The 19,750-nt window shown below is 59.3% G+C and overlaps 1 protein-coding gene across 1 annotated transcript; it reads left to right on the top strand.

Annotated features, from left to right (window-relative positions):
• Positions 1 to 4,566: 4,566 nt before the first annotated feature.
• On the top strand, positions 4,567 to 19,396 carry CAMSAP3 (calmodulin regulated spectrin associated protein family member 3). Its single transcript, XM_079917888.1, has 17 exons — positions 4,567 to 4,859; positions 10,292 to 10,545; positions 10,846 to 10,968; positions 11,052 to 11,147; positions 12,526 to 12,664; positions 13,275 to 13,414; positions 13,500 to 13,593; positions 13,673 to 13,727; positions 13,878 to 13,951; positions 14,263 to 14,332; positions 14,418 to 15,849; positions 17,022 to 17,161; positions 17,242 to 17,549; positions 17,906 to 18,005; positions 18,466 to 18,578; positions 18,657 to 18,775; positions 18,864 to 19,396. Exons 1-17 carry the CDS (start codon positions 4,712 to 4,714, stop codon positions 19,167 to 19,169), a joined length of 3,711 nt encoding a protein of 1,236 aa, XP_079774014.1. The 5' UTR covers positions 4,567 to 4,711; the 3' UTR covers positions 19,170 to 19,396.
• Positions 19,397 to 19,750: the final 354 nt, after the last annotated feature.

The raw sequence follows: 19,750 nt of genomic DNA, 5'->3' as shown, positions 1-19,750 counted from the left end.
CTCTGGCTTTGGCCATCGGGAACTCTTTCAGTCGGCTCTTGTGGACCCACAATATACCCCCATCCTTGATCCTTGTCGGCTGATCCTTGGTTTCTGGCACTATGCGTTTCTTTTTCTTATTTGGCCTCACCGCGCGGCTTGCGGGATCTTAGTTCCCGACCGGGGATCGAACACATGCCCTCTGCAGTGGAAGCATGGAGTCCTAATTACTGGACCGCCAGGGAAGTTCCATGCATGCCCTTTTCAATCTTCTTTTCCCATTGAAATTCATTTTTATTGCATTTTAGGGATTGGGGAAAAAAAAATTGGTCTGCACTGGCAAGAATTTGAGAAGCACTCCAAAACCTTCCAGCATCTTCCTCTATGTCCTTCACTCACACCCAGCTACAATGACCCATCCCGAGCACCAAACTTCTGCCTGCCCCAGAGCCTTTGCCCTGGCAGCTCTCTCTGCCTGGAACGCTCTCCCTCCAACTGTTCCAGGTCATCATTCCTGTCTCTGCCCATCTCCCTCTCCTCAAAGAAGCCTCCCTATTCCAAACTAAAGCAGCCGCACCCTGGTTATCTCCAGTACACTCGCTTTGTTTTGTTACGATCCCAATAGTTTGTCCGTTTCTGAAATGATGTCTTTGATGTATTTGTTTATTGCCTCTAAATGGGAGTGTCATGAGGACAGGCACAGCCCTGGGCATGCACAATAGTGTTTTGGTTTTTAAAAACATTATTTTGAAATATTTTAGAAATGTTTCCCTGAGGTCCCTGGGGGTCTGATAATAATCTCCCTCTACTCTGGCCAACCTTCAGAGGGGCCACCATGCGGTACTGTCACGGTGAGGAGGACAGAAACAGTGGCCATACCTGAATCCCATCACCACAGCTTGCTTTGGGCTTAGAGGCACAGAGAGGGGACCCCAACCCTCCTCCTCTGCTCTGAGATCCCCACAACTACAGGCCTCACCCAACCCCATTTGAAGGTCATAGATATTTAGAGAAGGTGGGCCAGCCTCGGGATGGAAGTTTCAGCGGGTGGAACTTGGATCCAGGTGACTTGGGCTCAAAGCCTCCTTCCATTCTCCTTGCCATGTGACTTCCGGGCTCTTGGCCTCAGTTCTTCTGTCTATAAGATGGGTATAATACTCACTATGCTGGGGTGGCGGTGAGGATTAGATGAGATTGTGCTGGGCATATAACACTCTCGAAAACTGTTACCTGTTAGCATGATCCCCGAAGCGCACACACGTGCAGAATTTTGCAGATGACTTTTTTTGGGTTCATACAGTTCCCTAAACCTAGTCCTGAACCCTTGACCTATACAGCCTCTAAGTCGTCCCCACCCCCAGCTTAATAAAACCAGGGCCCATCGAATGACAGGAGGCTTGAGAGCCAGGCCCCGGGTGAGCGAGGATGCTGGAAGCAAAGATGCAGGGAGGACAGAAGGGGACGGCGGGGAGGGGGCCACCTGGTGCACACAGGGGAGCCAGTGTGTCCGGAGCTGCCTGGGCCCCAGGAACAGGCCCCGGGGAGAGGTAGGACGTCGATTCCAGCAGGCGTGGGTGGGGCGGTCCAGCCCAGCAAGGCATTCCAGTCCGGCCGGTGTGGGGCTGGGCTCCAGGAGGCCCCCGGCTCCTGCTCTGACGCCGCCGGAAGCCCCCTGGCTCTCGCCTCCAAGGACGCCTGAGGGCCTGCGGGGCGCCTCCCAAGGCGGGAAAACCTTTGCCTGCATGCTCACAGCGCTTCCCCCGGCAGAGTGTACCAGCAAGCGGCAGGCACCGTCTTCACCCATGTTTACCCTTGGGGTCCACAAAGGTCACGAGAATCTCCCCAGGGAAAGCAAACACACGTGTGCGCCGGCAGGACACGCCACGCTCCCAGGAGGGGATGGGCACGAAGGCATGCGCTTCCCCGCCAGGTCGCCTCCCCATGCCCTGAGCCCCAGATCCCCCGACAGAGCCGCAGATGGGGACACAGAAGCCCAGTGCGAAAAGGACTTGTCCAGGTCTTTCGCGGGGGGCGCTGGGACACGGGCCAGGGCACACGCACCACGCACATCCCACACGTGCGCTCAAACACATCTACACTAGCCCCGTGGTGCGTGCGCCCACACCTGCTACTGCACGGGCACATCCAGACAGGAGGGCCCACGCCCCAGCTCCCCTCCTTCAGGCACACTCACCCACTGCCCCATGACACCCACGCCTCAAACACGCCTGTGCAACGCATGTTAAGGGGATGGGGAATTTCTACAAAGGCTGGGGCTCAGGGACCACCATGGGTGGGGGGGAGGGGTGGTTCTCAGGAGGCTGACTTGCTGTAGTGATTTCTCATCTCATAAAAAAATTTTTTTTCATTTACTTTCTTTTTTAAATTATTTATTTATTTATTTTTGGCTGCGTTGGGTCTTTGTTGCTGCGCGTGGGCTTTCTCCAGTTGCGGTGCGCAGGCTTCTCATTGCGGTGGCTTCTCTCGTTGCAGAGCACGGGCTCTAGGCGCATGGGATTCAGTAGTTGTGGCACGGGGGCTTCAGTAGTTGTGGCTTGCAGGCTTGGTTACTTCATGGCATGTGGGATCTTCCCGGACCAGGGCTTGAACCCGTGTCCCCTGCATTGGCAAGCGGATTCTTAACTACTGTGCCACCAGGGAAGCCCTCATCTCATAGAATTTTATACAGTCAAGAAAACACTGTTCTGTGCGTGTGTGTGTATAGATCGAAACCCCCGCCGTAACTGTAAAAATTCACCCGCCTGGTCTCACTTATATATGACAAACAAGTGCATCTAGATGCACACAAATACCCTTACACACCCACAAAACCATTCAAAACACAACTCCTTACACATGTACACCTACTCACACACTACAGCCATATGTTCACAACCAGGCACCCATAAATGCACTTACACATAAAGAGATACATTCAGATACTCAGTTTACATTCAGAAACCAGATACACACTCATACATGTGCACCTCGTCAAACTCACACTCACAGATCCGTGCAAATATCCACAAATCCACACAGATGTAAACGCCAGCTTCACACACACAAATACACAAAATACATTCAGCGATACATGTCAACAAATAAACAGATAACATATAAACCCAAACACATACGTACACTTATTATACACATGAAACTACACTCAGGTATACACATCGGGACATACACAAAGACCTCACACTCACAAGCACAAACACTGTGCATTCACAATTACACACAGTTAAGAGGCACACAGTAGATATCTTGACAAAAAAACACAGGGGACACACAAGCAAATATTGACTATCCACAAATAGAGGCTCAGACATTTACAAGTACACCAGGCAACCTCCACACAGTTGCATCATGTATACAAATATCTGCGTTCACACACACACAAATATATTCTCTCTCACACACACACCCCTTCATACTGCCGTACACAGTCAAGCTCATACCACACATAGATTTGCTCACACAAATATGCAGTTCCTAGATAAATAGGCACACTTGCACTCTCATAGATGCATCCAGAAATGGACATTCTTCTACAGTTATACCCACTTCCACTGTTTACGCACCCTGTCACACCACCTTATCTCACACCATATACCCAAACACAGTCACCCACAAATACACTCACATGTAAATACACATATCTGAGCAAAACACATTCCACAATCGCTACCCCCATACACACACCCGTGTGCACACAATCATACTCATAGACTCATATACAAATGCACTTAGATACAAATACATCATCCTCATTTACACACAATTGGAGCCCAGCCCCCAACAAATTCTGTTGATACCACAAATGCACACACAGACATTTGCAAATATACCCAGTAACAGCCATTCAACCACACTCACAGATACAAGCTGTCACACTCCTGCATAATTACACACACTCTCAGTTTGTCGCACATACTCCTTCACTGACATTCATCACACCCTGACACAAAAGAGATGTCCACTGAGATGCTCACAAATAGGAAAACTCACAAATGCACTGACAAAACACAAATACCCACACACTCCTGAATCCTCAGGACACCAACACCTACACAACACAGATCCTTGTACACACAACACACATGAAAAACAAGGACGCGCGCGTTGTCACATTCGCACAGATACGGACACGCAGACACCCTCAAACACATTCCACACCCTCCTTTCACCACCCAAACACGTCCAGAGATGCACACACTGATGCGAATACAGACACACCTTCTTGGACGCTCACAAGACACAATGAGAGACAGGTGCACACACGCGCGCGCTGCCTCCAGGCCGGGAATGACAAGCTCACACTCACATCTAAGGAAACACAGTTGGGCAGGCACACACACCCGCAAGCAGAGAGGGTCCCTCACCCTCCCCAGCGCGCGCGCACACACAGGCGCGCGCGCGCACACACACTCCTCCGCAGCCTCCCCCGCCACCACCGCAGTGTGGGCCCGCCCCACCCTGCGGCGGCGAGGGGCCGGGAGAGGCGAGGGGACAGGGTCGGGGGCCAGGCCCGGGGGCGGGGCACACCTGGGCTCCGCCCCGGGGCGGGGCCGACGCAGCGTCGTGAGCGCGATCGGCCGCACCTGGCTCGCCTGCGGCCGCGGCGGTGACGGTGGTGGTGACGGCGGGCCCGGCCAGGGTGCTAGCGCGGCGCAGCCCAGCCCAGCTCAGCCGGAGCGAGCGCGGAGCCGGTGCCCGCAGCCCCGGCGCCGCCATGGTGGAGGCGGCGCCCCCCGGGCCCGGGCCGCTGCGGAGGACCTTCCTTGTGCCCGAGATCAAATCGCTGGACCAGTACGATTTCTCGCGGGCCAAGGCGGCGGCCAGCCTGGCGTGGGTGCTGCGGGCCGCGTTCGGGGGCGCAGGTACCAGGCCGGGGGAGAGGGGGCGGCAGGTGCGGGGGGCGGGGCGCCGCGCCGGGGAGGCCGGGGCCGTGGGAACAATAGCGCCGGTCGCCGGGGGTCCCCGGGCCCGGGCCCCTGCGCGCCGGGCCTCTGGGCTTCCTGCTCGGCCCAGGCGGTGGACTTTGCCCGGCCGGCTGCGGGAGCGCGGTGGGGGTGGGGCCGGCGGCCCAGCTCCGCGCCGGGACCCAGGCGTCCCGGACCCCAGGTGACCCGGGCAGGGTCTGCGGGCCGAGTGTTGTCTCCCACTGCGGGCCTCGCCTGGCTGCCCTCCCCCCCCTTTACACACACATCGTGCGCCCGCGAGGACCCCCGCCCCCGTCCAGCCCGGACGCACACCCCGCGTCGGCCCTGCCTGCTCTGCGGGCGGCGAGGGGAGCGGGAAGCCCCTGTTTCGCCTCCACTGCCCCGGCCGGCGGCTGGCAGCTGTGACTTATTGCCCCATTTTGCTTAGGAGGCGGGCGAGCCCAGCAGAAGGGAAATGGCTTTTCCAAGATCGCCGGGGGTGGGGGCCCAGGTGCAGGGCCTTCTCCCACTTCCTCCCCCCGGTTCACGTGTGTGAAGAACTCAGGCCACCCCACCGGGGAGGATGCGAATGGGTTCCTAGGATTTGCGGCCCAGGGAAGGCTCAGTAATGGCCCCATGCCAGAGCTGAGAGTCAGGGCCTGGCCATGGGGAAGACGAGTTAATTAAGGTCTGGGCCTTCTGGGGGGACGCCCTGCCCTCCCACTGGTCCTGCCCACTGGTCTTGGCACCAGCTGAGCACAGCCCATCATACCTTCAGTGGCCTTCCCAGAACAACCAGTTCTGGGTGTGGGTCTTGGTGACAGCTGTCCGGCTCCTGGTTCCGCCTGAGCCTGTCTTTCTCCCAGTCTCTTTCCCTGCACCCTCCCAAGCAGGGCCCACTCTGGGGCTCACCGCCCACAGGGATCTGCTTGAGAAAGGGGGTGGGGGGTGGGGGGATGGTTGGCGGGGAGAGACCCAGGTCTGCCCCAGCCCCTCGCATCCCAGGTTATGAGGCCACAGAGGACTCAACTTTGGGGATCAGAATTGGCATTGAGTCCCACGCTCCACCAGAATGTGGACGAATTAACCCAATTCTCTAAGCTTCTGTTTAGTCCTCTATAAAAGAAGGCATTTGTGCACTTTGTTATCCATTTCACAAATGTCTGCGGGGCACCCACTAAGTACCAGGGCAGTGCTGGGGTGATTGGGGTCCCAGTTCCTCCTCTCACAAGGTGAGAGAGACTGACCACAGGATTATTCTGTTTCTGGCGCACAAGTACACACTAAGTGGATGTTGCTATTCCTGCTGCCGTGACCAGTGGTATTTTTATTAACGATAATATTATTCATCATCTGGTCAGGGGACAGAAGAGAAATTACTGTACCATTTCCCAGAAAGAAAAGTCAGGTCCCTGGGGGATGCCCTGACTCACCCGGTTCTGTTCTCACTGACCCAGCTCCCCTGCGTTGTGTGACATCCTTCCCGAAGGTCACGTTGAATCTGCCCCCCCACCCACGTTCTCCAAACAGAGGGGGTCTGAGGAACGTGGGACCCCAGGCTCTGAGCGGGAAGTGGGGAGCAAAGCCCTGCTTGGTTCATGGACTCTGGGACTCTTTACTGATGCCTGTTGGGTGCCAGTCCAGTGCTGGGTGCTCAGGATGGAGAGAGGGGGATGAGACGAAACCAGATCATTGCTGCTAAGAGTGATAAAGTCGGTGATGTCCAGTTAATGTCGAGGCGTGCTGAGGGCCTTCCAGCGAGCAGCTGGGGGAGGAAAATCCCTGAAATCTTCCAGGGAGGGGAGGAGAAAGGAAGGCTCCCAAGAGGAGGGAGCATTTGAACCTTGAAGGGTGTGTAGGAGTTTGCCAGGGGGAGGAGACCAACAGCGAGTTCTCCAAGAAGAGTGTACAGGTCCCAGTGGTGGCCAGGAGTGGCCAGGGAGATGAGGGAGTCTGGTGCAAGTGATGAGGGCCTCTCAGGCCATGGATGGGGAATCTGAGGGCCCTGGGGAGACATGGAAGGTGTTTGGGGACTGACCAGAGGAGATCAGATATGCAGTTGCCCCGGGGGAATAACGGCTGGGGGAAGGGGTAGTTCTGATGGCCCCAGGGTACAGGCCTGAAGAGGCTGGGCAGGAATGCAGGCTAGTGGGCTCCACAGAACTCAAGCTCAGAGATAAGGAAGGGTGGCATCTTTATGCAAGTTTGGAAAACACCACATGCAGTCCCTTAGGTCGCCAGAACCTCCAGGTGATGCTTAGGGAACTAGGGTCCCATCGGCTCTGCCGTTTACTATCTCTGTGATCTTGGCCAAGTCATCTTAGCTCTCTGGGCCTCGGTTTTCTTATCTGTACAACAGATAAGAATAAGTCTCGGAATAATTCAACGAGCAAATGCACACAAGGCGGCAGCGGCGGTGGTGGTCCAAGGGCTAGCTGCGCTTTAGCTGTGCTGTCCAGTGTGGTAGCCACGAGCAGCATCTGGCCAGTCTGAATTGTGAGGTGCTGTACATGTAAAATACGCAGTGGCTTTGGAAGCCTTTGTACCAAAAAAAAAAAGTGAAATATCTCGTTAATAACGTTTTTATGTTGATGATGTGTTGAAACGATAATATTTTGGGTATATATAGGGTGAAATATATTACTAAGTTAATGTTACTTGTTGCTACTTTTTTAATGTAGTGACTGTAAAATTTTAAACTTCCTGTGTGGCTCACATTCTATTCCTATCGGACAGGACTGCTCTACAGTAAATGGTCAATAGAACACTTTATAGTATAGAGCGGTGGATCTCAACCAAAGATGAGTTTGTCACTTAAAGGACATTTGGCAGTGTCTGGAGACATTTCTGGTTGTTGCTACTTGAGAGAACAGTACTCTTGCCATCTAGTGAGGAGAGACCAGGGATTCTGCTAAATATCTTAACAATGCACAGGACAGCACCCCCCTGCCCCAATTCCCCACACCTCAGCCCCACTAAACACAAAATTATCCAGCCCCAAATGCCAGGTGTGCCGAGGTGGAGACAGACTGGTGTAAAGTAAGGACTTGATAAACATTAGCTATCGGTAGCTCTAGCTCAAGTTGTCATCTTCAAGGCCCTGACAAGCCCTGCAGGAAAGAAACTTTAATTTTGCTGATGGGACCAGGAAGCAACCGGGCGCTGGAGAGAGGGGGAGGAGGGTTTGGCTTCAGGGGATGCCAGGAGCTGAAACCAGATGACTGATTGGATGTTGGAGCCGGGAGAGAGAAGGAGAGATGGTGATCTGTCTCTCACTGTGATGGGGACAGAGAGAAGGAGCACGTTTGGAGTAAGACGCTGAGCATGATGGGCGTTGCCTGGGCTGTGGCAGGTGGCAGTGTTCAGATGGCCATGGAAGCCATCATAGTAGCGGGGGCAAGTCCATTGACAGGGCTGTTCAGACAGAGCTGTTGGGAGCCCAGCATCAAAGAGGCATGTCAGGAGGTGGCCTGGCTTGAGTGGTGGGAGAGAGAGAAAAAGATGCCAGGGGGAGGAAGTTTTCTGGAAGAAGGAGGTACTCGGCAGAGAGCCCAGGCAAGATAGTGGGCATTGGAAGGCCACTGCTGGCCTTGGGGAGGCCGGGAGCTAGGAGGGCAAGGGCAGATCAGGGAGGTTGGGACAGGGGAAGGGTGGAAGGAAAGAAAACCTGGAGAACTCTTTTTTTTTTTTAATTGAAGTGTAGTTAATTTACAGTGTGTTAGTTTCAAGGGTACAGCAAAGTGATTCAGTTATACACACACATATATATATACTTTTTCAGATTCTTTTCCAGTATAGGTTATTACAAGAGAATGAGTATAGTTCCCTGTGCTATACAGTAGGTCCTTGTTGCTTACCTGTTTTATACATGGTAGTGTGTATATGTTAATCCCAAACTCCTAATTTATCTCCCCTGCCCATCATTTTTGTTTACCCTAAGTTTGTTTTCTATGTCTGTGGGTCTATTTCTGTGTTGTAAATAAGTTCATTTGTATCATCTCTTTTAGATTCCACATATAAGTGATATCACATGATATTTGTCCTTGACTGACTTCACATAATATGATAATCTCTAGGTCTGGAGAACTCTTCTTTCAAGGGGCAGAGAGATGGCCCAACTCTACATGGGGTTTGGGTATTAAGTAGGAAGGTCAAGTGTGAGTTTAGGGGGTGGGGAAAGAGTGGGGGGGTGGGGCAGGGAGGGGCTGAAAGCCAGGATGCCTGGGTCCTTGTAGGTGAGGGTAGGGGCCTCTGGAGAGCATCGCTGTGAATTCAGGCACCTGAGGAAGGCCTGGTACGACACATTCAAATGTTTTTAAGCAGTAGAATCCTGCCCCCTTCCATCCTTTCAAACACGAAGCCCAGTATACAAAGCAGCAGCTCTGACTGGGATGAGTTGGTGCCTCCCTGGAAGACCCATAAGGGCACCTCCAACCGCCTTGGCCTCGGCTGCCTCCTGTCTACCTCCCACATCTTCCTGGCGGCTTATTCTGATCTTTCTCCTCCCCACCCTTGGGTCCCACTTGGTTGGGGCTCTGCCACCCCTCCTCCCTCCACATGCGGCTTCCTCAAGCCTCTTCCTACCCTGCCCCTCTCTTTCAGGGTTCTTGTGGCTGCCTCTAAGCTCCAGCCCCTCCTGTACCCCCATCTCAGCCACCACCCCCTTTCTCTTGCCTTCCGCCTCCCTCTGTCTCTCTTCCCCCTCACTCCCAATGGGGCCCTGGGTGCCTCTCCCCCCTCCCCTTCAGTCACCAAGTTCAGGCCATTCACCCGCCCCCCACAAAGTATTTGCAGTCTGTCCCCCTCCCCCATTGCATGTCCTGTCATCTCACCCCCTGCTTAAGGCCTGGGTTTGAATCCCAGTCCAGAGCTGTGTGGCCTTCTTGGTGCCTAGGTTTCCTCATCTGTAAAGCGGAGTTACCACGTGTGCCCTGGCTGCTTCTTCCTAGGGTTGCCTGAAGGCAAAGCGAGTCCGCTGGGGTGGTGTAGGGCACCCAGGGAGATCGATTCAGTCACACTGTCGTGCAGTCCTTAGGTGAGGGCGAGAGGGGAGGCTACAAGACCCCGCCCATCTGGCCTCCGCCCCCTCTCCTCAGGGTCCAAGAGCCCGCCATCTCCCCGAGGCATGTGCTCTCTCCCACCTCCTCGCCTTTGTATGCAGACCCCCTGCCTGGAACACCGTCACCCCTTCCTCTGGCAAACTCCCCCACACCTGCACCTCGTGTCTCAGGCCAGGTGCCATATTTTCCCGTCCCGGTGCCATCCTCCCTGGTCCAGACCCGCAACGACCCACCCCCCATAATTGGGTCCATGTAATTGTATGTATGCGGAGGGGTTATGTCCGGTAGCCCTGACCCGCCATGATCCACCCCCCCTCCTCGCCCCGGCAGAGCATGTGCCCTCGGAGCTGTGGGAGCCCTTCTACACCGACCAGTATGCACAGGAGCACGTGAAGCCCCCGGTGACGCGGCTGCTGCTCTCGGCTGAGCTCTACTGCCGGGCCTGGCGCCAGGCGCTGCCGCAGCTCGAGACGCCCCCCAGCCCCTCTGCGCTACTGGCCCTGCTGGCGCGGAGGGGCATGGTGCCCGCGCTGCCCGAGCGCCCGGTGCAGGAGGCCGACCTGAGGCACCAGCCTATCCTCATGGTAGGCCACGCCCCTACCACGTTAGGTCCCGCCCACCAGGCCTGGCTCCTCCCCTCATGGCTGCTCCCACCAGGCCAGGCTCCTCCTGCCAAGCCTGGAGCCTCCCAAAAGGCGCTAACTCTGGCTCCTGAGGGCTTGCCTACCCGGCCCACCAGATCCCTAAGGCCTAGTTTGTGACCTCAAAGCTTGGACTGCCTCCGAAGTCCCTCCCACTTCGAGCCCCTCCCACCTCCAGGTTCTTCCTCTTTCTTCTCCCTGGGAGGCGCTCTGGTCTCACCCTGCAGCTCTTTGCCTCCACAGGGAGCCCACCTAGCTGTCATTGATGCCCTCATGGTTGCCTTCGCCTTTGAGTGGACAAAGACACTGCCTGGTCCCTTGGCCCTGGCCAGCTTGGAGCACAAGCTCCTTTTCTGGGTGGACACGGTAGGTGGGGCTTGGGCCAAGGTGGGCTGGTGGGGGCCAGGATCACCCAGTGACTGGAGCACTGACCTCTCCCTGCTCCCCAGACCATCCGGCGGCTGCAGGAGAAGACAGAGCAGGAAGCTGCCCAGAGGGCATCTCCCGCGGCCCCTGCCGATGGCGTGGCCCCAGCGCAGGCTTCGGTGAGCCTGGGGCGATGGATGGAAGGAAGGGCGGCCCCTCGAGGGCTGGGTGGGCAGGTTGGAGCTGTGCCTCGAGGCCATTCCTACACTGGGGGGGCTGGAGGTGACTCTCTCTCTCTGCCCTCTCCCCTCTGCCGCCCCTGCCACTCTCCTCTCTGCCTCTCTGGCATCAGTGTCCCACACGCTGGTACTGGAAGCTGGTTCCTGTAAGTGGGGCTCTCTCTCTGCCCCGTCTGCCTGCCCTGCTTGTCGCTGTCTGTGTGTCTGTTTCTGCCTGCCTGTCCTGCTCCCTCTCCTGTCTCTCCCCAGATATGAGCAAAGGAAGTAGGACCCCAGCCCTGGGGGCACAGAGAGAAACCCTTTGGGAACCAAGGGAAGGGGGGAATCTCTGCTGTTCCTGAAAGGACAGACTTCTCCCCGGTACATGACTCACCTCCCAGTAATCAAGAGGCTTGTCCACTTGAGCCAAGGTGGGGAGAGGGAGGACCCCAGCCCATCAGACACATGGATCCTGACCCCAACAGGCAGGGCACATGGAGAAGACCCCTCTAGCCAAGAGAAAGATCCTCAAACCCAAAAGAGGGTAGAAGAACCTTCCTGAGACTCCAGCTTCCCTAAGGACAGCTCCCTGCTCTCAGTTTTGGGGACAGTGGGGTGTCCATCCCTGAAGTACAAGGGGAAAGTGACCACTGCAGGTGTCGGGGGGAGGTTTTGGGCTGAAGTCCCTGCCTTTGCTCACTTCAGGGTCTCCTTCCGCCCACACTAGGGCCGGGGTTGGGGGTTCCTCTCCTGCCTTCCTGCTTCCTCTGCATCCCCTCCCCCAGCTGTGACCTGGGTGTTGTGTTGGGAGGAGAGGATTCCCTGCATGAGTGGCTGCTCTGTGGGGTCCCTCCTGGCTGGGAGGAGCTGGGGTCCCCAAAGCCGGCCAGGGCGCAGTCAGGGAGCTGGATGGCCAGGGCTCAGGACAGGGGTCAGGGCTGTCTCCTCCCCCGCCGGAGGTGTGCTTGGGGGCCCAGCAAGTCAGCACCCCTCCCGCCCCGCTGACAGCTGCTCCTCTCCCCCCAGCACGCAATTGCCTTCTGTTTGAAGGAGTCGGGGAGCAAACCCCCCATGGTAACGTATCCCCCACCCCAGGGTCCCAGGAGTCCCTGTCCCCAGCCCCCGCTGCTGGCCTGGCTGCTCGCAGACACCTCCTCTGCCTCTTGCTGCTGCCCTTCCCCTGCTCCAGGCTGGCCCCCCCCCCCCACTCTGGCTCTGGGACCCCCGGCTTCACGCCCCCTCGTGGCGGAAACCCCAGGCCTCCCCGCCCAGCCTGCATGACTGCTGACCTCGGAGGGGGCCAGCTTGACCTCTGACCTGACCCGGCTCCCACCCACAGATCCGATATCGCAAGGACCGCGCCGTGGCCCGACGCGCCCCCTGCTTTCCGACCGTGACCAGCCTCCAGGACCTGGCAAGTGGGGCTGCGCTGGCCGCCACGATCCACTGCTACTGTCCCCAGCTCTTGCGCCTCGAGGGTGAGTGAATGTGCCTGAGCCAGACCCCGTCCTTGCAAGCCTGGCACCCAGGCATTGGCGTCTGTCCCCAGAGTAGTACAGCGATTGTAAGTGCAGCTCCCAGAATTGGCAGACCTGGGTTTGAAGCCCTCTCTTCCCGTAATGAGCTGTGTGACCTTGCACAAGTGTCTAAACCTCTCTGTGCTTTATATAATTCACTCCTGCAGCAGATACTGATAGAGTACGAACTGCCAGGTCCTGTTTTAGGTGCCAGAGCTCCAGCCAGAACGATACAGACCCGTTCCTGACCTCAGGCGGCTCACATCCTAGTTGGGAGAGAAAGACAATAAGTTCATCGAGAGGAATGTTCCGGATGTTAGGTGCTCTGAAGGGCACTGGGTAGTCAGGATAAGCTTTCTGAGTTGAGTTCTTGGGGAACTAGCACTCCAGGTGATGGGAACAGCAGATGCAAAGGCCTGAGCAACAGCCTGTCACGGTACACACCTTGTGAAGGGGGCCTAGCCTGGCTCGTCAGAGGTCCTCTGTGCATGTTGGCTGCTGGGCCCCCGCCTCCCCGGGGCCCCATCCTCCTTCCCTCAGAGCTGGGGACGCAGGCATCCTGTCCTTACAGAGGTGTGCCTCAAGGACCCCATGTCTGTGGCGGACAGCCTGTACAACCTCCAGCTGGTGCAGGATTTCTGCGCCTCCCGCCTTCCTCGGGGCTGCCCGCTCTCTCTCGAGGACCTGCTTTATGTCCCACCGCCCCTCAAGGTAAGGCCATCTCGGGGCCTTGTGGGCAGAGGGGGTGTGTCGGGGGCCGTGCGCCTGGTTGGCTGACCCTACTTTCCACCTCCAGATCAACCTGATGGTGCTGCTAGCGGAGTTGTTCATGTGCTTCGAGGTGCTGAAACCCGACTTCGTGCAGGTCAAGGATCTGCCTGATGGTCACGGTGAGGCCCGGCCCTGGGTCCGGGGGGCGTGGGAGCGGGGGAGGCCAAGCCCTGCCTGACCCTCCGCTCTGTGCTGCAGCTGCCTCCCACAGGGCCACGGAGGCCTCCCCACCTCAGAACAACAGCGGCAGCAGGTACCACTCCCCTGTTGGGTTGAGACTACACAGCCACAATGGGCTCCTCCTCCTGCGGGGACGGGGAAGGGAGATGATCTGGTCTCCACTCCCAGGAGGGCCGAGGGAGGGGGAGAGGGGGCCCCTCGGCTGACGCGCATCTCTTGGCAGTTCTCCTGTCTTCAACTTCCGCCATCCACTCCTGTCATCTGGCGGCCCCCAGTCCCCACTCCGAGGATCCACAGGTGAGGGCAGGGAGATGGCCTGTCACTGGAGACCCCCATCCAAAGACCACCCCAGCTGACCTCATGTTGTCCCTCTAGACCCCTCCATTGGGTCTCTCTGGCACCCGAATGACTCCTTGGTGACACTCGTTGTCCCCCCAGTGACCTCCCCAGTGGCTCAACAGGACCCCGTAGTGACACCACCCACAGTTATCCATCCGCATAATGACCCATTAGTGACTCACCCGTTGACAACCCGTGGCTGACGCCACCCAGGGTCCCCATTGACCCCCCGAGTGAGCACTGAGTGACCACTCACTGCCCCTCCCCAGGCTCGCTGAAGTCCTCCCCATCCATGTCCCACGTGGAGGCCCTCGGCAAAGCCTGGAACCGTCAGCTCAGGTGAGCGCATCGCAAGGGCCCGGGCAGTGGAGCGGGTGGGGCCCAGGCTTGTCCCAGGGGCTGACCCCTCCCTCCGGCCGCCCAGCCGTCCCCTTTCCCAGGCCGTGTCGTTCAGCACTCCCTTTGGCCTGGACAGCGACGTGGATGTTGTCATGGGAGACCCCGTCCTACTCCGCTCCGTCAGCTCAGACAGCCTGGGTCCCCCGCGCTCTGTGCCAGCCCGGACCCCCACCCAACCAGCCCCGGAGACTGGCGACCTGCCTACCATCGAGGAGGCCCTGCAGATCATCCACAGTGCCGAGCCCCGGCTGCTCCCAGATGGGGCTGCCGACGGCAGCTTCTACCTCCACTCTCCCGAGGGGTCCTCCAAACTGCCACTGGCTTCCCCCTACCCACCCGAGGGGGCCACCAAAGCACCCACCTACTCGCCCCACCCCGAGGGCCTCTCGAAACCGTCTCCCTGCCCAGTGGGGGAGGTATCGAAACCGCCAGCCCTGTCTGAGGGCTCCCCGAAGGCGGCGGCTTCATCCCCAGTGGCCAGCAACTCTGAAGTGAAGATGACCAGCTTTGCTGAACGCAAGAAGCAGCTGGTGAAGGCCGAGGCTGAGGCAGGGTCCCCGGCAGCCACCCCAGTGGCACCAGAGGCCCTGAGCTCAGAGATGAGTGAGCTTGGAGCCCGGCTAGAGGAGAAACGCCGGGCCATAGAGGCTCAGAAGCGACGGATCGAGGCCATCTTTGCCAAGCACCGCCAGCGACTGGGCAAGAGCGCATTCCTGCAGGTGCAGCCGCGGGAGGCCGGCGGGGAAGCAGAGGTGGAGCCGGGCCTGGCCCCTGGTGGGGAGCGGCCGGCAGGCGAGGGCCAGGGTGAGCCGTCGCCACGGCCAAAGGCAGTGACCTTCTCGCCGGAACTGGGCCCGGTGCCCCCCGAAGGGCTGGGGGACTATAACCGGGCGGTCAGCAAGCTGAGTGCAGCGCTGAGCTCGCTGCAACGGGACATGCAGAGGCTCACGGACCAGCAGCAGCGGCTCCTGGCCCCGCAAGAGCCCTCTGGGCCTGCCCCGCCTCCTGCAGCATGGGTCATCCCTGGTCCCACGACGGGCCCCAAAGCCGCGTCCCCCAGCCCCGCCCGGCGTGCTCCAGCTGCCCGGCGCAGCCCCGGGCCTGGCCCCAGCCCCACACCCCGGAGCCCGAAGCACGCACGGCCGGCGGAGCTGCGGCTAGCACCCCTGACGAGGGTGCTCACGCCTCCCCACGATGTGGACAGCCTCCCCCACCTGCGCAAGTTCTCGCCGAGCCAGGTGCCCATGCAGACACGCTCCTCTATCCTTCTGGCGGAGGGGCCGCCTCCGGAGGAGCCCGCGGCCCGGCCTGCCCTCGTCGAGATCCCGCTGAGCAGCCTGGAAGAGCCCACGGCTGAGGATGACGGAGATGGGAGCCCCCCTGGTGCTGAGGATTCCTTAGAAGAAGAGGCATCTTCAGAGGGAGAGCCCCGGACCGGGCTGGGATTCTTCTATAAGGTGAGTCACCTGAGCAGGTGGGGGAGGGGCCAGGTGGGTAGATGGATGGATGGTCAGGGATGGGTGGGCGGGTGGGTAGACAGGCAGTCGCATGGATAGGGCTTTCCCAATGGATGGACAAACAGATGGAACTGGGGGGGGTGGGGAACAGAGGTGGACGGGTGGTTAGCCAGGTGGCAGCGGCAGACAGACAAGGTGTGTATGTCCAGATGGACACATAGATGGGGTGGGTGGATAGACAGAGGGAGAACAGGTAGTAGACAGTTGGACAGGGCTGGGCGGATGGATGGATGGGTGGGTGACGGACAGATGGACAGGAGTGGGTTTAGACAGATGGGGCTAGGGTCCTCTATGGTATCCCCTCCCTCCTGCTCCCTCCTTCATCCCCTACTGGCTCCCCTTCCTGACTCTTCCATATCCAATCACTCTTCTTCCTGTTGGCATCCCCAGCCTGGGCCACCACCTCTTACCTGGACACCAGCAGTCATGTCCTGATTGGTCTCCACTGCCCACCCCTCACCACACACCAATCCCTGGCCATTTTCAACTGAGCGGTTAGCAAAATTTATGTAAAATGTAAATTGGACCTTGTCACCCCCTTATTTCAAACCCTTCTGTAGGTCCTCTTTGCTCTTAGAATAAGTCTTTCCCATGGCTGTAGGCTCTGCTTGCCCCTGACCTCATCCTATGGCATCCTCCCCAGCTCTGCATCCCAGCCACACTGGCCTCCCTGCTGTTCCACACCTGCTAGGCTTGTTCTGGCCTCAGGGCCTTTGCACTTGCTATTCGCGCTGCCCAGAATGCTCTCCTCACCGCTCACCCCCACCCAGTTCAGTCCTCATCATCATTCTCTGAGGTTGCTTCCTCTGGGAGGCCCCCTCGGTGTCCCCAGGCCAGGATAGGTCCCTCCCCACAGTGTAGACTGACAGCAGCCTCTGCTGGTGTTCACCAATGTTGGTGTGACACCTGATTGCCTTCCTCGCTGCGTTAAGCGCTTGGTGTGCCCAGAACCCAGCATGGGGCTGTGCTACAGCAGGTGCCCACCAAGTGCCTTCAGACCAATTACAAACACTCAAGGACAGGCGAGCGGCTGGCAGGCTGGGTCGACACAAGGTCAGACTCCAGCCGAGCCAGGGGAGGGACAGCCAGCTACACTTGGTGCCTGCCCCCAGGATGAAGACAAGCCCGAGGACGAGATGGCCCAGAAGAGGGCCAGCCTGCTGGAGCGTCAGCAGCGGCGGGTGGAGGACGCACGGCGGCGGAAACAGTGGCAGGAGGCCGAGAAGGAGCAGCGGAGGGAGGAGGCTGCGAGGTGAGGCTGGACCCAGCCTGGGGAGTCTCCCGCCACTGGCGTCCCCACAACCTGACTGCTTCGATCCCCTCAATCTGCAGGCTGGCCCAGGAGGAAGCAGCCCCCGGGCCCCCGGCCCCCGCAGCTCCTGCGGCTCCTGCCTCAACCGCAGCCCCTGCCACCCGGGCCCCAGCCGAGGAGGAGGTGGGCCCCCGGCGGGGGGAGTTCACGCGGCTCGAGTATGAACGCCGGGCCCAGCTGAAGCTGATGGATGACCTTGACAAGGTGCTGCGGCCCCGGGCGATGGGGAGCGGGGGGCCGGGCCGGGGCGGTCGGAGGGCCCCCCGGCCACGCTCCGGTTGCTGTGATGACTCGGCCCTGGCGCGAAGCACAGCCCGTGGCCTGCTGGGTGAGGCCCCCGTGGGTGTGTGGGGCGGGAGGTGCAGGGCACATCCGCAGGGCCGAAGCGTGGGCTCCCAGGGGTCAAGGCTTCCACAAGGATGTGGGGCTGCAGCGGGGTAAGGGCCGTGGGCAGAGCTGGCCTGGGGTTCTCTCCACGGCTTAACAGGGGAAGGGCCGCTTCCCACAGCCTGGCGTGGTGGGGTGAGGTGGGGAGGTCATTCTCCAGCGAGGCTGCGCAGGGCGAGGGTCTCGGACAGGGCTGACCGCACATTCCCTCACCAGCCGGCCAACTAAGGTCCCCTGGGCATATGTGGAGGTAAGGGGACTTCAGGTGGGGCCTGACCTGACACCCTCTGCTGCCAGGCTCTCGGCTCAGCAAAGTCTACTCCCAGTCCACCCTGTCTCTGTCCACTGTGGCCAACGAGGCGCCCAATAACCTCGGCGTGAAGAGGCCCACGTCTCGGTGAGTTTAGCCTGGGCGGGCAGGTGTTTGTGTTCCAGGTGGCCTCTCAGAGAGAGAGGAGAGGAGAGGAGAGAGGGAGGGAGGAGAGAGGGAGAGGGAGGGGGAGGGAGAGGGAGAGGGAGGGGGAGGGAGAGGGAGAGGGAGGGGGAGGGGGAGGGAGAGCGAGAGAGAGGGAGAGAGAGAGAGAGAGGGACAGGGAGAGGGAGCCTTAGGAGGGTGATATGGCACGAGGGTGTGCATCTGCCACCAAAGATGCAAGGCTGCACACCTGAGACGGGTGTTCAATGTGCCCGGGGCCGGAAGAGGGCCCTGCGTGGACTTGGGAGCCCAGATGATGTCAGTGGATGCGTCCTGCCTGCTCGGCTGTGTCCTGGGCTCGCCCTTCCCGGGTCCCACAGCACACTGACTGGGAGGCTTCGTCCACTGCTGACCGCACCCCACCCCACCCCTCCCCCCGCAGGGCTCCATCTCCATCCAGCCTCATGTCCCCAAGCCGCCTGCCTGGCAGCCGAGAACGTGAGTGGGAGAACGGCAGCAACGCCTCCTCCCCGGCCTCAGTGCCTGAGTACACGGGTAGGTGGGACTTCGGGGGGTGAGCACCGGGCCCCACCGGCGCCCCCGGTCGTCCCTGCTGACCGCCCCGCCCCCTAGGTCCACGGCTGTACAAGGAGCCGAGCGCCAAGTCCAACAAGTTCATCATCCACAACGCCCTGTCGCACTGCTGCCTGGCGGGCAAGGTGAACGAGCCGCAGAAGAACCGCATTCTTGAGGTGGGCCTGGGCCGGGGCTGGCGGACTGGCGGCGGGCGGGTCGCAGGGGCCCTGCTGGCCTGGCTAACTGCTTCTGCCCCCCACCCAGGAGATCGAGAAGAGCAAGGCCAACCACTTCCTGATCCTCTTCCGCGACTCAAGCTGCCAGTTCCGGGCCCTGTACACGCTGTCCGGGGAGACGGAGGAGCTGTCGCGGCTGACAGGCTATGGCCCCCGGACGGTCACGCCCGCCATGGTGGAGGGCATCTACAAGTACAACTCGGACCGAAAGCGCTTCACCCAGATCCCCGCCAAGACCATGTCCATGAGTGTGGATGCCTTCACCATCCAGGGGCACCTCTGGCAGAGCAAGAAGCCCACCACTCCCAAGAAGGGCAGCAGCACCCCCAAATAGCCCCGTCCCGGGTGGTCCGCAGGCCGGGCCCCATGTGCTCTGGCCACCGCCCTCCTGGGGGACAGCCCAGAGGACAGTCCATTGGTATGCCCGGGTCCTGTCTGTCCCCCCGTGACCTCGCCTGGGTGGGGCTGGAGTCCCCACCCCTTTACTTTGGTCCCGTCCTGCTGTGGGGGCTGAGCTGGGAGGTTCAGGGACTCAGGGCTCAGCTCAGTCCCCCGTCTGTCCTCCCCACCTTCTCGAATAAAGTAATTTAAAGAGAGCTCGACTGAGGCTGGCTGGGGTGCCTGGTGACATCTCTGCCCGAGACGGTTTCCCATACTCGCCGGCTGTTCCCTGCCTCCCGTTCCCTCTTGAACTTGCTCCAGCCTCTCCTCTGCCCCCTCGACACGACCCGGCCCCCAGGGCCCCGTGGCTGCTTCCCAGCTGCCTCTTAACTGACTTCCTGGGCACCTGAGGCCTCTGGCCAGCCCTCCCCGCCCCTGCTCGCTTCAGTTTTCTCCTCAGTGTGGCTGTTATTATCGGCCCGTCCTGGCATTTGGTCCTTGGCCAACTGCTGAACGTGATCTCTCCTCCAGCTG

The sequence above is a fragment of the Stenella coeruleoalba genome (assembly GCF_951394435.1).
Source record: "Stenella coeruleoalba genome assembly, chromosome: 3".
Taxonomy (NCBI): Eukaryota; Metazoa; Chordata; class Mammalia; order Artiodactyla; family Delphinidae; genus Stenella; species Stenella coeruleoalba.
The sequence above is the reverse complement of the archived record's forward strand: the minus strand, read 5'-3'. Positions and strand labels throughout refer to the sequence as shown.